We start from the raw sequence: 15,914 nt of genomic DNA on the forward strand, positions 1-15,914 counted from the left end.
ATCAAAATGAGTGAAGGAGGAAGGAAAGGAAGGAGGATTGTGTGGTGGGTTATGTGCGGTTGTGTACGCTCACATTTTCACATTCTGGCTGTTGCTGTATGTGATGCCCACCTCTGCCCTTCATCATCCTGGTTGCTCTTCTCTGCACTCTTTCAACATCTTTTTTAGAGTGTGGTGGCCAAAACTGGATGCAGACTCGACTACTGTAACACGCTCTACATGGGGCTGCCCTTGAAAAATGTTCGGTGACTACAATTGGTCTAGAATGCAGCCGCGCGAGCGATTCTGGGTGTACCTAGATACACCCATGTTACACCTATCCTCCGTGAGCTGCACTGGCTCCCTATTGGCCTCCGAACGCGCTTCAAGGTGCTGGCTATCACCTTTAAAGCCCTACATGGCTTGGGACCTGGATACCTACGGGACCGCCTCCTGCCACATACCTCCCAGCGCCCAATAAGATCTCACAGGATGGGCCTTCTCTGGGTGCCGTCAACTACACAATGTCGTCTGGCGGCTCCTCGGGGGAGAGCCTTCTCTTTTGCTGCCCCGGCCCTCTGGAACGATCTACCCCCTGAGATCCAGACCCTCCCTACTCTCTCGGCCTTCCGAACGTCTGTTAAGACCTGGCTGTTCCGGCAGGCCTGGGGCTGCTGATCTCTGATTGAGCTTCAGCCCCATTAACATCGAATGTATGTTGTGTCCCCTTTTAATCCGCTGTTTTGTATTTTAACTTTTTTTAGTATGTGTTTTTAAACTGTTTTTATGTAATCCACCCTGGAGTCCTTCGGGATTGGGCGGCATAGAAATCCATTAAAACCTTAAACCTTAACAGTGCTTGAGGTGTGGTCTCTACGAAGTCTTTATAGAGTGGTATTCGTCCCTCCCTTGACCTTGATTGTATCCCGCTGTTAATGCAATTTAGGAATGCATTGGCTTTTTTGGCTGCCTCCTCACACGGCTGGCTCCTATTTAGCTGGTCGTCCACTAAGACTCCAAGATCCTTCTCCCAGTCACTGCAATTAAGCCTGGTTTCAACCCAGTCTACATGTGTCCTTTTGGGTTTTCTTGCCTAAGTGTAAGACTTCGCTTTTCTCTACATTGAATTTCATTTTGTTAGATAGAGCCCAAGGTTCAAGTCTGTCTTATGTTGTGGGAAGGCAATTATGCAGCCTATCTTGCCAAGAGTTGACTGGAGCAGTGGGGGGTCCTTTGGAAGGAATTTGCCTGTTTACACATGGCATAAATGCCATGACAATTAGGGGATACTTAACAGGTCCCAAGTTTTTATTAAAATAAATACAATACAAGTGAAGACCATTGTGTTTTCAGTTGTAATTTGTCTGAAATGGTCTAGGGTTTGCTGCTTGAAGAGAGGGTAAAGATCTCAGGGTGGGCGATCCATCAATCGCAATAGAACTGGAAGGGACATTGGAGGTCTTCTAGTCCAACCTCTTGCTCAAGCAGGAGACCCCATCCCATTTCAGACAGTGGCTGTCCAATCTCTTCTTGAAACCTCCAGTGATGGAGCACTCATGACTTCTGGTGGCAAGCTGTTCCACTGGTTAATTGTTCTAATTGTCAAGAAATTTCTCCTTAATTTCACGTTGGTTCTCTCCTGGATTAATTTCCATTCTTTGCTTCTTGTCCTGCCTTCAGGGGCTTTGGAGAAGAGATTGTCGCCCTCTTCTTTGTGGCAACCCCTTAGATATTGGTCGATTGCTCTCATGTCTCACTCGGCCTTGTTCGTTTCTTCAGGCTGGCCGTACCCAAATCCCGCAGCTGTTCGTCATATGTTTAGTCTCCAAGCCTTTGATCATCTCAGTTGCTCTTTCTGCACTTTTTGATGATGTACTTTCATATAGTTTCAGCTATTGTTGATTTTTGCTTGTGTTTGAACTGCACAATGGCTGCAATGAAGGTTTTTTTGTTTTGTTTGCACATCAATTTCTGCAAGGACTGAACTTCGCCTCTGCAAAGAAGGAAGCTCACCTGTCATCTCTGAGCAAACTTTGGGGGAAGCCCTTGTGGCTTCCTTGTTTTAGTTTTTAACCCAAGGTTTAAAAAGTGCACAATTCACTGGTGTTTCAGTTGCCATCCCTGTGCTACAACACGCAATGTTGCGTCAGGTTCCCCACAACAGGGCTTAAAATCATCTGATGTTGACCTGATCGTCCCTAGCCACATTATGGCCATGATCTTCACCTCATCTGAATCAAAGCCTAAGCATGGAGACCAACATCTTCATGATTTTATAGATAAAGTCTTTGTGGAAGAAGCATGGCATGTTTTATCTCTGGGCATATCTGAGGGCATCTCAATATATCAGCCATCAGATGGCTTGCAGAGAAGCATAATGCAGTGTTAGGTGCCATGATCCAGAAATATGTCATTGAACAGCCTAAAAGGAGGGTTGATTGATTGATCAATTGATTGATTGTGTGCCTTCAGCACTTAGCAATGGGATAGATCTCCTCCTTGATGATCTGTCCCCAACCAGATCCTTCAGGTCTTCCAATACGTGCCAATATAACTGAATCCACCCACTTGGCTGCTCTTCATCGTCTGTCTGCTTCTACCTTCCCCAGAATCGAAGCCTTGCCTGGAGAGGTAGAATTTTGCATAATGTCTACAAAGTAGAATAATTTGACCCTGGACCCCAACTCCTTATTGCATACAGCACTGTGATGAATACCAGCCTTGGGGATTTCATTTGTGCCTTGGCCTCTGATCTAAGAGTCCTTGGAGCGGATCTGTCCCCAGAGGGAAGAGGGAACCTTTTCAGGAAAGTAGCCTCCTTGCTTTGCAGCTCAAAGACCCTGGAAGAGACATGACTTCTGACTCCCCAGAACCTCCAGGAGGTGCCAGTGAAGGAGAAGATGGGCATCATGAATGCATTTCTCCCTTTCTGCTTTTTCTGGTTAATGTTTTTGGTCCGGTTTGATTCAATGATTGTCCAGCTACCCACCCTGCGTGGATCCTTTTCTCTCCAGGGGGATCATTATTTCCACAAGTCCATATTTCTCCTCTCATTAATCTCCTATTTCCCTCTGAGAGAAAAGGTGGGAGAGCAGGACCCCAGAAGAAGGTTGCATTGTGTGTTTGGTGACCAGGAAGTTCATCTGCAGACCCAACACCCTCTTCCCCCTGAGGCTTATTCAGGGAGGGGCCCTGGAGCCCCTGGGAGAGAAAAGCCACACTCAAGACAAAGGCAGAGCAATAGACTTTATTATCAAGAGAGGGGCACGTTCTTCAGAAAGAGGGGAAGAGAAGAAAGACTAGAGGAATCGACTGCTTGACCTCCAGATGGTCTTTGTGGAAAAGAGGTTTTGCACATGGAGAAGGTGGAATCCAAAGATCTCAACTCAGGTTTCCGATCAATGGGAAGCCCCGCTGACTTCCTCTGCAGACTTAGGTTAAGTGGGACTCCATTTGCAGAGAAAAGGAAGTTTGCGTCTACAGCGTAGATCAACCCAAGTCAAGTGCCCTGAAAGAAAGGAACATGGGTGGTCATCACCTTTAGAGCCTGACATGGTATAGGATTTGGCTACTTGCAGACCACCTTCTCTCAGGTTCTTCTGCCTGTCCACTCATGTGTGGTTTCAAGTATAAGTAGCTCCAATACGCAAGAATCCAGCCAACTAAAGGTCAAAGCTAAATTGGCTCTGGATAAGGCTCAACAGAGCTCAAGAGGACTTCGGTCTCTGGTGGCGACACAAAGACTTCACACAGATGACAAGTTTAACTCCACCTTCCAGCTCAACCTGCTCCTCTTCTACAGGTGGGGGGGGATGGCATGCTGCAGCTCCCCTCATCTAAGCATTGCCATCTGATGGGATGCAGGAAGGGCCCATTCTCGGTGGCTGCCTCCCTGCTCTAGAACAATCTTCCTGCTGAGCTACAACAGCCTCGACTCCTTCATGAAGGCAAGATGAATTTACTATTGTACAATTGTACTTGAGAGACCGCCTTCTGCCGATTACCTCCCTAAATCGACCAATTAGATCGCACAGACTGGGCCTCCTCCGAATTCCATCTGCCAGTCAATGCCGACTGGCGACCACACGGAGGAGAGCCTTTTCTGTTGCTGCCCCGACCCTATGGAACGAGCTCCCCATGGAGATCCGCACCCTCACCACTATCCAGACCTTCCGCGCAGCCCTCAAGATCTGGCTCTCCCAGCAGGCCTGGGGATAGGCTCCTAATTACCCGCCCGAGCGTTTGTTTGATTGCTGAATGAAAGTTGGGTTTTATTATTTTTTTTGTTGTTCACATATTGTTTTGTTTTGACCTTGCACTTCCCCTCCCCTGTGGTTGTAAGCCGCCCTGAGTCCCCTCAGGGAAAAGGGCGGCATATAAATCCCAATAAATACCAAAAATACCAAAATACTAAATAATAATTTAGTAAATAATTTACTAAAACAAAATAGGGATCAAAGTCCGATGCATATAAAGAGACTATATAATGCATTAATAGAAATGGATTCGGAAACAGAACTAGTTAAAGACTGTATGATAAAGTGGGCACAAAATTTTGAAGAACCAATAATGTTGGATACATGGGAAAAGATATGGGTAAGAAATGTAAAATTTACACAAGCCCAAAATCTGAGAGAAAACATCTTTTCTCTCTTTTTATAAGATGTTTTATAGATGGCATTTAGATCCTAAAAAACTGGCCTCTATGTATCCGAATTTACAACCTAAATGCTGGAGATGTGATTGTCTCGATGCTACATGCTATCATAGATGGTGGACTTGTAAAAAGGTAAAAGCATTTTGGATAAAAATATGGTGGATTATACAAAATGTTCTTAAAAACAGGATAAAGTTTACCCCTCAGTTATTCTTGTTAGGTATAATTACTGATTGTGCAGTTATAGAGACTAACCTGATTTTGTATTTAATGATGGCAGCAAGACTGTTGGTGGCGCAATACTGGAAGAAGGAAGATTTGCCTGCTATTCAAGAATGGACATTAAAAGTAACAAACCTAGCAGAGATGGCTAAAATATCAGCATATCTCAAGGACCACTCAAACGAGAGATATAAACTAGAGTGGAGAAGATGGATTGACTATACTCAAAATAAATATGGGACTAAGAAATTCCAGATAGTTTATGACTGAAGAAACAAGGAATGATATAATCTGTTTAGAGCTAGCCTAGCAAAGAGGAGTTAAAGCTCAAATGAAAGATGTTATTAACTTTTTTTAAAGTTTATCTTAGAATATCTTTGTTAAAGATTTATACCCTGTATTGGTTCTGGGAAGCCGAGAGGGGGGGGAGATTGGGGGGCTTTGGGGGGGAGGGTAGGGGGAGGGAGGTAAATATTTGTAAAAGTTTTTTTTTCAAAATTTTCAGTTAAAAAAAAAAGAACATTTTAACAGTGGTATGCTGCCTGAATGCGTGGAGGTTTTGTTGATTGGAGCTTTGTGTATTCAAGTGGAAATTTCTCCTCTCTTCACAGTTTGTTTTGACGGCTCGTTACAGAGCGATAGCGTGTGAAGTGTGTTTTCAACCAGAGAAGAGGGGAAAAGACGGCTTTTGAGAATCCATGTTTTAACATTAACAACCTTCCAAGCAAGGGCAGATGCGCTTCTTAAGATGGCACAATGTCAAGAAAATATACAGATTGTAAACTTACAGACAATATTTTAGAATTATTAAAATTATCAAATACATATGAGAGAATAGAATAAACATTGGAATAGTTGGAGTAGCTAACAGCAAAATATGATGAAAAAATTGAAGATGTTTATCAAATGCAAAATGAGGGAATTGAAGTCCAAAAAACTGAAGTGGAAAATGAATATAAAGAGATTAAACCTGCTGATATTTATGGCAACTGGTTTGTTTTTGAAAATGCAAAGAATGGAATATTGAAAGAGGAAATAAATGGAAAGGAAATCTATCTGAAAGGGCAAGACATAGAAGAAAAAGAAAAAATTAAAGAATTTATGGACTCTGAAACTATATCAGCAAAAATATTGATAACACTGCTGACAATCAAAGGTAAGCGGGATAAAGAAACAGAAAGAGGGCATCAAAATTATATGAGAGATCTTACAAGCAAGGAGTTGCTAAGAGAAGTCCATACAAAGCTGATCAGGAAGATGTTTAGAAGATTAATACCACAAATGGCAGAAGATATGAGATTGTTTTGTTATTGGAAAGATACAGGTTGATAGACGGAAGAGTATTATTTAAAACTAGTTAAACTTAGTGAAATTTAGTGATAATAGGTATATTTAAATAAAAAATTGATAATAATAATTTATACAATGTGGAGTGTCATGATAAGCAATAATTGGATATGAATATTGAATGATACCCATGAAGGGAAGATGAGAAAACCTTTTGGATTATATATAAAGGTCAATTTAAAAAAAGAACTAAATTAGATAGAGTCAAGTTTTGACTATTAAGGAGAAAATGCTATGATATAGGATATAGTCAAATAAAGAAGGAATAACGATAAATAATTTATATATAGGTATGGGTACATCATAAGGAAACTGGATGTAAATTGCAAACAGTGTTTTGAAAAGGAGGATTGGAAAATTTTGTTACTAAATATTATGGATGTTTAGCTAGAATAGGCTATAAGGACTCAGTACTATTGGAGGATTTTAGAAATAGTAAATGAAATGCCAGTATGTGGTTATGTATTAAATTTTGTATATTTTAAGATGAAGGACGTCTAAACAATGATAGTCAAATGAAATTGGAGGTATGATGATGGTAACATATATAAACATTGGAGTTAAAATACTTGAGTAAATATGAACTATACTTGATGACGGTGAAAGAGATGCACGAAAGCCTTTTGTAACCAACTGAAACACTTTCTACAGTATGTAAAGAAAGAAGATTTTATGTGTTATGTTTGTTTTGAAAATTAAAAATAAAAAAATATTTTTTAAAAATAAAGACCCCGGTCTTCCCTCAAGCATTTGGGCCTCTGCTTGGGGGATTCTGGGAGCTGAAGGCCTCACTTCTTAAAGTTGCCCGTCTTGAAAAACACTGCATTAATCTATTCTATTCAGATTGCAGTTTTGGCACATCTGGCTTCCTTCTTAAAATGACACACAGTGGATCTTTTAGGTTGTATGTTTATTTTTGTTGCTGTGCGCCACTCAAGAGTCCCCTTGGTTGAGCCGGGTGGCCATGGAAATTTCAATGTCTGAAATAAAATCGGGCATTCACAAAACCTCTCCAGCTTTGACAGTGAGTGAGAAGTAGCAGGAAGAAGCAGTTAGACTAGGTTGCCTCTGCCACAATGCTGAGATGAGGAACTAGCATTTTCCTTTTCTTTAGGAATTGCTAACTTTGGCCTGTTAAGTTTCTCCAATAAGTACTTTAAATCACCCACCTCAAAAAAGTCTCCTTCAAGTTGAGCATCGTTCCCAGGATCTATATGGATATCTCCCTTCCCTTTTCCCTTCCTTTTTTCCTTCCTTTCCCTCCCCATCCCTATCTTCCCTCCCTCCCTTCCCCTCCGCTGCTTTCCTGGAATTACAGATGCAAACTCCAACCATACTAAGGAATGATGGCTTTTCATACTGACCAGATCGAGGATAGAGACCGACGCAATACTCATGGATGCCGTTGGGTTCGGAATTTCTCCACGTTCTGTACCTGGATTGTGATCCATCAACCCAGCACCATCCAGTACTCTGTGCCATGTAGAATGAAGCATGTTGAGGAGGGTGAGTGGGGGACACAGGGGAGGGGAGGGGTAGAGATAGAAAATGTTATTTTCCAGTTCTGAATTTAGCTTACGTTAATTCAAAGAGGGAAGCCCTGTTGATTAGGTCTTGGTGGAAGCATGCGCCACATGCCTCTTACGGAGACTCCGTTGGGCTCTTTGGGCGCCTGAAGCAGTAGGGAAGTCCAAGCGCTCTCACTCTGGCTCTGCCCAGCGTCCAAGGTCTCTGGGGCTACAAGGACACTCGAACCTTTGAGCCATGACCCAACTAGGAAACGTCATCAGCGCTAGAAGGGAGTGTGGGAGGAGGAGGGGGAGGAAGAAGAAGAAGAGGAGGAGGAGGGGGAGGGGGAGGAGGAGGAGGAGGAGAAGGGGGAGGCGGGAGGAGGAGGAGGGGGAGGAAGAAGAGGCGGGAGGAGGAGGAGGGGGAGGAAGAAGAAGAGGAGGAGGAGGAAGAAGAAGAGGAGGAGGAGGAGGGGGAGGGGGGGAGGAGGAGGAGGAGGAGGGGGAGGAGGGGGAGGAAGAAGAGGAGGAGGAGGAGGAAGAAGAAGAGGAGGAGGAGGAGGGGGAGGAAGAAGAAGAAGAAGAGGAGGAGGAGGAGGAGGAGGAGGAGGGCTGTGGGGTCATTGGTGCTTTCTAGGCTTGGTGGTTTTCTTGCAGACCTTTCATGACCCAACTAGGGAACATCATCAGCACTAGTGTTGCTGACTTTACAGTCAAGAAGTAAAGAAGACCCCAATCAAGGAACTCAGACAAGCAAAGTCACCAATAGCCTAATGAAGGAACCACCACCACTCCCACCAACACTGGCAGAGTGAGCCACTTGTACATAAACAGAGAGCAAACCCCTCTCCCTTCTAGCACTGAGGTCATTACCTAGTTGGGTCAAGAGACTTTTTCAAAAAAGGAGGAGAGGGAGGAGAGGGAGGAGAGGGAGGGAGGGAGCACGAAGGACCCCACAGAACAGTTACTTCCCTTTTGGGTGGTGGTGGAGGAGAATTTTGTTGCTGTAGATAGCCAAGTGGCTCCCTTCATGTGACACTGGTGCTTTTAGGTTTTATTCCCTAAGAAAAGAACTTTGCATTTCCAACAGTTGCATTCAGACGGTTTGACTCATCAAGATCATTTGAGTTCTAGTTCATTCTGAGATGTGTGGACTTCGACTCCCAACTTCTAGGGGATTTGAGAGTTGAACTCTGTAGCTCTTAAAAGGGGTGAGGTTGAGAAACGCCACTCTAAGCCATTACATTTGGGGCAAAGTCTGGGAAGAGTGGAGGATGGGGATGGGGGGCCTGGTGTGGTCTGTGGGGGTTGCAAAGAGTTGGGCATGACTTAGCAACTGAACAAGAACAACAAGGATGCTCTCTATGCCAGTTTAGCGCTCCTTCGTTCAAAGGAACGATGAAAATATTGACAAGCCAAAGGTCCAGGATTAATTCCTGTGGTGTCAACTAAGATATTGTGTCCAGTTCTGGCGATTGTATTTTAGGAAGGGCCTTGACAAGTCGAAGAGTCTCCAGAGCTATCAAGATGATAAGGGACTTAGAAAGAAAACTTTGGAGACCTTTAAGTTGAAAATATAACACATGTCTGTCTTGGAGAAGAGAAAGTTATGGTGAGATATGACAGAGCAGGAGACTGAAAAAATGATATTCAAATCTCTTCCAATTAATTCTCTCTGTGAGACACAATTAGCTTGCTGATTGGCAATTACTGGAGTACTGTATGCTTTCAAATGCTTTACTGAAATCAAGATATATTACGCCTGCTGCATGACCCTAATCTACTAGGCTATCTGAGGAAACAGTGAGATGAAGACAGTTGGGCAGGGTTTATTCCGGACAAATGCCTAAAGGTATCTGGGAGTTCAGACATTGTCTTCAAAGTGCTTATTGTGATCGATCTCTTTATCATCTCCTCAAGAATCTCCCCAGGTATCAACATCAGACCGTCTGCAGCTGCATTTTTGCATTGTGCTTCCCCCCCTTTTAAAGACTAGGATGTATTTTTTCCTCCTCCAAGTCTGCTGGAACTTCCACCAGTTTCCAGGATTTCTCAAATTCACAAACGTTCATCCCAACCATCAACCATTTCCTTCAAAACCTGAGGACTTGAAGTCCTTCATCAGATGAAGGTGTTTCCTGACCATGTTTCCACCCATTTCAGCTGTCAACCCTGCCCCTTCCTCCTGCTCTTCAACCTCCCCAGTAGAATACATGGATTTCATATTGAAAAACACGGAGCCAATTTAACTTAAATAAACCCAATTAGCTATAAACAGGATTGTCTAACTCATCAACATGAGACAAGACCACCATCAGGGAATGGAGATGGAGCAGGGTTGCTGGGCTTTTCGAGGATGACGTAAATCACCACTCAAGAAACATCTGTATGGAAAACAGCTGCTAGTTGCTCAGAGACAGGAGGACCAAATACTCACCAGAGAGGACCCTTCATCTCGGCGGAGCCCAATCCAGACGAAATTACGCTCTATGTTTTCCTTACTGACGTAGGCACCAATGGCTGCTGCCTGCCTGCCATTTGTGAAAGATGCCAGATGGCCTTTCCATCTGAACTGACACTCTTGCTGCAAAGGGAGAAGAAACAAAAACATCTTAGCACCCACAAACCATGTTGTCCCCCTCATGTCTGCTACTATCCCGGTCTACCAGCCCAGGAATTTTGCAGTTGGGTCAGACAAGGCCCTCTCAGCTATGTTCCTCCAGTAGAAGTTCTCCTAAGAGGGGCTGCAAATGTGAGCATGATTTTCTTGCCCAACAAGGAAAAATAAAGACTATAATATATATGTATGTATGTGTGTGTGTGTGTGTGTGTGTGTGTGTATATATATATATATATGTGTGTGTGTGTGTGTGTGTGTGTGTGTGTGTGTGTGTGTGTAGGGTATATATATGTATATATATATACATATATATACCCTACTCCTGGAAACACCAAACCTGAAGTAGTCTGAAGCAGCCTGAAGATGACGAATGAGACTTCGTCGAAACGTCGCCAAGACATCTCCAATTCTACGCGGGAGAAAACCCGAACAACTAGAGACCTACATACTAACACCCGCGAAAACCTCAGAAAACATATATATCCATAAAAAAGTGGGGCATACAAAGGAGGTGTGGGAGAGAGAGAGAAGAGGGGAGGAGCTGGGTGTTGATGTGTGGAAATAACGAGAGACTCTTAGAGACCAACAAAAGGGCTTGAACTTTTGAAGGCTCTCATTTAAGAACCACAATTGGGCTAAGTAACTGCAACTGCCATAAGTGTGAGGATTAGCCATAAAGATACCTTTTCATCACAGTCATAACTGTGAATGGTTGTTAAGTGAGGACACTTGTTACCCAATTGTTGGCCTTGTTCTCCCAACATGGATAAGACAATAGCTGAGTTGCAGAACATGTTGAATCACACATGATACCCAATCCCCTGTAAATGTAGCAGTTAAATGTAGATTGGAGTTTTACTTCCTTTGACAAATTTCGCTCAGATTTTGAAGTGAAGCCATTCATCCCATTAAACAGAATGGAATTCAACAGAATTATTAAAATATTTTATTTTACTCTTTCTTGTAGACTTTTAACTCTTTTTAAAGGAAAAGCAGGTGCTCTTCATTTAAAAAATGACACAAACTGAGAGGAGGAGCCAACGTCACGACGATACGGACGTGCGGTCTCAATGCTCCGAGACTGCAGCCGATACCTTTGCTGCTGAGTGGCCCAATTAGACCTAAACAGGCCCGAAGAGATGGTGAACAGGAAGGATATGTCTTGCTGACCTCAGGGACATCGCAAAGTCCCTGATCGATGCAAGAGAAGTTCTTCAAGCCAACGACAAAAAATCCAGCCAAAGCTGACAAAGTCGCGGCGGGGTGGTGGTGGTGGTTCCAAAGCTGAAGGATACGGAAAGAGAAAGTGTTTCCAGCAGGTGAGGAACTTTACTGTTTTAAAAAGAGACTGCCTATAAAAAACTTAAAATTAATTTAAATTGGAGAACAGAAGAATCAAGTGGCGGAATTAAATTTGGAATGGTTTTGGACAGTGGTTATCTTACTTTTTAAATGCTATCTTCATGAATGGAATTTATGCAAGCCTTTTAAAACAAATGGATTAAGTTTTCTTCTTTTTTTTAATTTGTCTCTGTAACCTATGGTCTCAAATTTCCTCTTTCATTACTGTGGGTGTTCTCCTAACCCATTTAAAAATTGGACTCTTTTTTCTAACTTGAAATACAAAAAAGATACAAAAAGAAATAAGGAAATTTGCAAAAATAACACTGCTGCTCGGAGGCTGGAAGGTTTGTGTATTGGAAATGGAACACTTTTTTTCTTCATTGATTGTTTTGGCTTGGCACTACAAGGTAAGGGAATTCCTCCTGCTCAGGTGAGTTACCTCAGCCTCTTCAAAGGTGAAGTTATCCTTATAGAACTTGTAGCAATTCCTCTCGCTTCCATCTTCAAAGGCAAAAGTGCCAGAAGGACAGACACTCTGGCCACAAAGACCTGCCAGGAAAACAGAATAAAAATGGACTTTTTCTTCATGGACCTTAACAAGATTGAGAGATCCTTGAGCAAAAGAGATGGTTATAACTATTCGATAAACATTCAAGAGCAGAAAAATATTTTATTCCATGAAAGAAAGAAACCACTTAAATAGCTGCCAAAAAAGCCAACACAGTTCTAGGCTACATAAACAGAGGGATAGAATCAAGATCCCATGAAGGGTTAATACCACTTTCTGAGGCCTTGCTAAGGACACACTTGGAATACGGCATTCAGTTTTGGTTGCCACGATGTAGAAAAGATGTGGAGACTCTAGAAAGAGTGCAGAGAAGAGCAACAAAGAGGATTAGGCTACTGGAGGCTAAAAATATGAAGAACAGTTGCAGGAACTGGGAATGTCCAGTTTGATGAGAAGAAGGACTAAGGGAGACAGGATAGCAGTGTCCCAATATCACAGGGGTTGCCTCAAAGAAGAGGGAGTCAAGCTATTCTCCAAGGCACATGAGGGTAGGACAAGAAGCAATGGTTGGAAACTAATCAAGGAGAGAAGCAACTTGGAACTGAGGAGAAATTTCCTGACAGTGAGAACAATTAATCAGTAGAACAACTTGCCTTCGGAGGTTGTGAATGCCCCAACACTGGAAGTCTTTAAGAAGATGTTGGATAGCCATTTGTCTGAAGTGGTGTAGGGTTTCCTGCCTAGGCAGGGGGTTGGACTAGAAGACCTCCAAGGTCTCTTCCAACTCTGCTCCTATATTATATTGTATTGTACTGCACTGTATTGTATTGTAAGGCTGGAAGGAGCGACCTAAACTGAATGAGTCCATTGGGATTAGGATGGATTTTTATCGGTCTGATATTTCTAATTGGGAAAAATAGTAAAGTGGGATTATAAATTAGTGTTATTTTCCTTGTATCATGGCTCTTGGGCTCAGTGGGCAATTAATTTCCCCAAGGGGCCACATCAGACATTGGGACCGTTGTGGAGGTCTGAACCAATGGGGGCTGTGAAGGTCTGTAGGACCCAGGAACCCCACGGACACAAACTGAAAACAAAAAGTTGCCTTCAGGATAAACGCAGTGCGGTTGGATTGCGTGCATGATGTGCACTTATTTGCACTTGCTTTCTAATTTCCGACTGACCTCAGGTGGGCCAGACAGAGGGAGCCAAAGGGCCAGAAGTGACCCAGGGGACGTAAAATGCCCATGTCTTGTTTAGTGGACAGATGCCAGTCTCATCCTGCAGATACCAGTCTTTGGTGTCCATATAATGAGGCCTTCTGGATTGGCCTAAATGGATCATAGCTAGAAGTAGAGGCTCCCCCATTAAGAATAAAACATTAAAACAAACCAAGGGGGAAACAGGATGGAGGTGGGATATATCAGCTTTGCTGGCAACAACTCACCTGCCCAGGTAAGGCTGCCCAAAAGGCCAAAGATGAAGCAAGTGACGAGAAGCATCTCCAAACCTGAGGAGGGAAACAGAAGTTGAGAAGAACCTTGAATGTCCTCCAACCACACCAGGTCACCCCCGTTCAGGTGCCCCTCCCCAGAAGGAAGAACCGAGCACTCATCTCAACCATGAAACCCACCTGTTCATCTCTGGATTGCAGCCCCCTCCCCTCCCCAGAAGCCCCCTGAGCAACTGGAAGAGACCCCCGACTGTCAGGAATCACAGCCTGTAATTCTTGGACTAGAAGACCTCCAAGATCTCTTTCAACCAGGGGTGAAATTCTGACAGGTTCTGGAGAACCGGTAGTGCAAATTCTGATGGATGAAGCATTATTAGTAAAACAAATTGAATTTCCCTACTGCTCCAAAACTCTGTTTTTTGTTGTTATTGAAGAATTTGGAAAGGGGACTCTTAGCTAATCCCCAGCCGGAATGAAGTCAAGGCCTAAATGGAAGAGACTTATTTTTTTTAAGTCTCCTGTCCTGCTGTTCCTCTTCTGTGGACAAGAACAGCAATCCTCCCCCTCCCCTTTTAATCCCGTGAATCACCTCGGCTGCCAAAAAATGAACAAAAATAGTCACAAACACATAAAATTCAAACCATCAACTTCTTATGAGAAATCCAGGACTTTCAGTTGTTTTATAACACTGGTGCTATCATGCTTCGTCCATCAAGTAAAATGCCTCTTATGCCTTTTTGTCCTGGAATTCTTGCAAATGAGGTCGAGGAATTTCAACCTGCAGGCGTTTTTAAAAAGGGGAGGGGTGCTGCGTCAGGATATTTCCTGGTTTTGTTGAAACCCCTTTTGATCAGAGCAAAATACATACAAGGCAGGAGGAACCGAGGTACCCCTGAAGCTATTGCATAACATTTTTTTTATTAAAACCTTTAAACAAGAACATTGAAAACTAATGCAAAGAAATATAAAGGAAAAAAGAAAGAAATCAAAGAAAAATGAAAAAGAAAAATGCTAAGAAATAGTATAATTCACAGCAGTTATACATACAAATATGTTGCAATCTTTTTCACTAAAGTTACATTAAACTTCTCTCTGTAATCCATGGCTCTTACCTTCAAAGGGGGATCCAATCTGAAGAAGAAATCCTGAGCCTCCAATGGTCTCTTTTCTGGCTTATATACCAGGATTCATAGGATCACACCCTGCAAGGTAAGGTGATCTGAAGCAAGTGATCCAGAAAGCATGTAGAAACTCCCCCCTTCCCTCCCTTCATTGTGTGTTCTTCCTGTTTGATGTTGTATGATGTCAAGAGTGGCTCTAGAAACAGGCAACACCAAATTGCACCAACACCAAATTCAATTCAAATCAAAGCAATAAATAATAATTCAAGAACGGCCAATACTTTTGAGTGAAGATCGCCCATACCTTCTCAGCTTTGCAACTGGGTCAACGGATTGTGTCAGATCCTTCACCTTCTCCTTCTGTCTATCTCCACCTTGTTTTGGTCTAATGTACATTTTGCATCACAAAAGTTTTGAGGATACTTTCCCCAAGACCTGCATAAGGAGAATAAGGAGATTTGCTGAAGTTGGGGGAAATGCAACATATATTTCCTGTATTTCAGTCCTTGTCAGTGAATCCAGAGGTTTCAAAGAAATCCAGCAATTAAGCACAGCAAACGATTTTTGTTCTCTGGGATGCTAGTAACCCCACCAATTCCATAATGGGCTGAGCCTGTGATGCCAGGTGAGGGATCAGGGGTTGGGGGAGAAGTCCACGGTGCCCCTGAATGTTTGGGTTATTACTGCTCTTCATCTCTTGCATGGAGAACCTTTTCCCACTGGGGGAGATCCCTGAGGGACACACTCATGCGTGTGACAGATCATCATCCAGCTGTGAGGTCCCCCCTGGGCCAAAGACTTAAGGCCTATCTGCCCAAGTTGAGAAACAGAACAAGCTCCCTCAAGGAAGAAACTCCACTTTCCCAGGATGGGCCTCATGTTTGATGAGGCAGCTCAGGCTTGACTGGAAATGAATTGCTTAAAAAAACAAATATTTGACAAGTTAATCAACAAAGCGATTCTGCGGAACCAAGTTGTTAAGGAAACAATCAAACATGAGGCCCATCCTGAAAAACAAATGGCACTGAGGTTCCTCGATGCGCAGAAGGCCTTTGACAATGTGAATTGGCAATTTATGTTTTTGCAACTGGAGCAGGTGAATTTTGGCAAGAAATTCACTCAAACTATACGAAGGATATATCAGAAACAAGCAGC

At 43.1% G+C, this 15,914-nt stretch overlaps 2 protein-coding genes across 3 annotated transcripts in view; both read right to left on the bottom strand.

Moving 5' to 3' along the window:
* LOC116511835 (C-type lectin lectoxin-Thr1-like) overlaps positions 1-15,914 on the bottom strand; it is a 195,629-nt gene that overhangs the window by 75,674 nt on the left and 104,041 nt on the right. The gene's annotated exons all lie outside the window — the stretch shown is intronic.
* LOC116511828 (snaclec coagulation factor IX-binding protein subunit A-like) lies at positions 3,207-15,186 on the bottom strand. Of its 2 annotated transcripts, XM_032222062.1 has the most exons (7): positions 15,064-15,186; positions 14,751-14,840; positions 13,633-13,695; positions 12,117-12,226; positions 10,151-10,297; positions 7,570-7,678; positions 3,207-3,487 (listed from the first exon to the last, which is right to left on the bottom strand). In XM_032222062.1, the coding sequence occupies exons 3-7, from the start codon at positions 13,685-13,687 to the stop codon at positions 3,417-3,419; spliced, it is 492 nt and encodes a 163-aa protein (XP_032077953.1). In that variant the 5' UTR covers positions 13,688-13,695; positions 14,751-14,840; positions 15,064-15,186; the 3' UTR covers positions 3,207-3,416. The 2 variants fall into 2 exon arrangements, with proteins under 2 accessions (XP_032077953.1, XP_032077954.1); XM_032222063.1 differs by lacking the exon at positions 15,064-15,186 and having other exon boundaries at positions 14,751-14,861.

The sequence above is a fragment of the Thamnophis elegans genome, chromosome 7 (genome assembly GCF_009769535.1).
Source record: "Thamnophis elegans isolate rThaEle1 chromosome 7, rThaEle1.pri, whole genome shotgun sequence".
Taxonomy (NCBI): Eukaryota; Metazoa; Chordata; class Lepidosauria; order Squamata; family Colubridae; genus Thamnophis; species Thamnophis elegans.

Excerpts from the sequence above, each read along its gene's own strand:
- LOC116511828 (XM_032222062.1), bottom strand. The coding sequence starts at position 13,687 with ATGCTTCTCGTCACTTGCTTCATCTTTGGCCTTTTGGGCAGCCTTACC. Across the intron at positions 12,227-13,632 it reads GGGCAGCCTTACCTGGGCAG|GTCTTTGTGGCCAGAGTGTC; the intron begins GTGAGTTGTTGC and ends TTTTCCTGGCAG. Across the intron at positions 7,679-10,150 it reads GAGATGAAGGGTCCTCTCTG|AGTACTGGATGGTGCTGGGT; the intron begins GTGAGTATTTGG and ends TACATGGCACAG.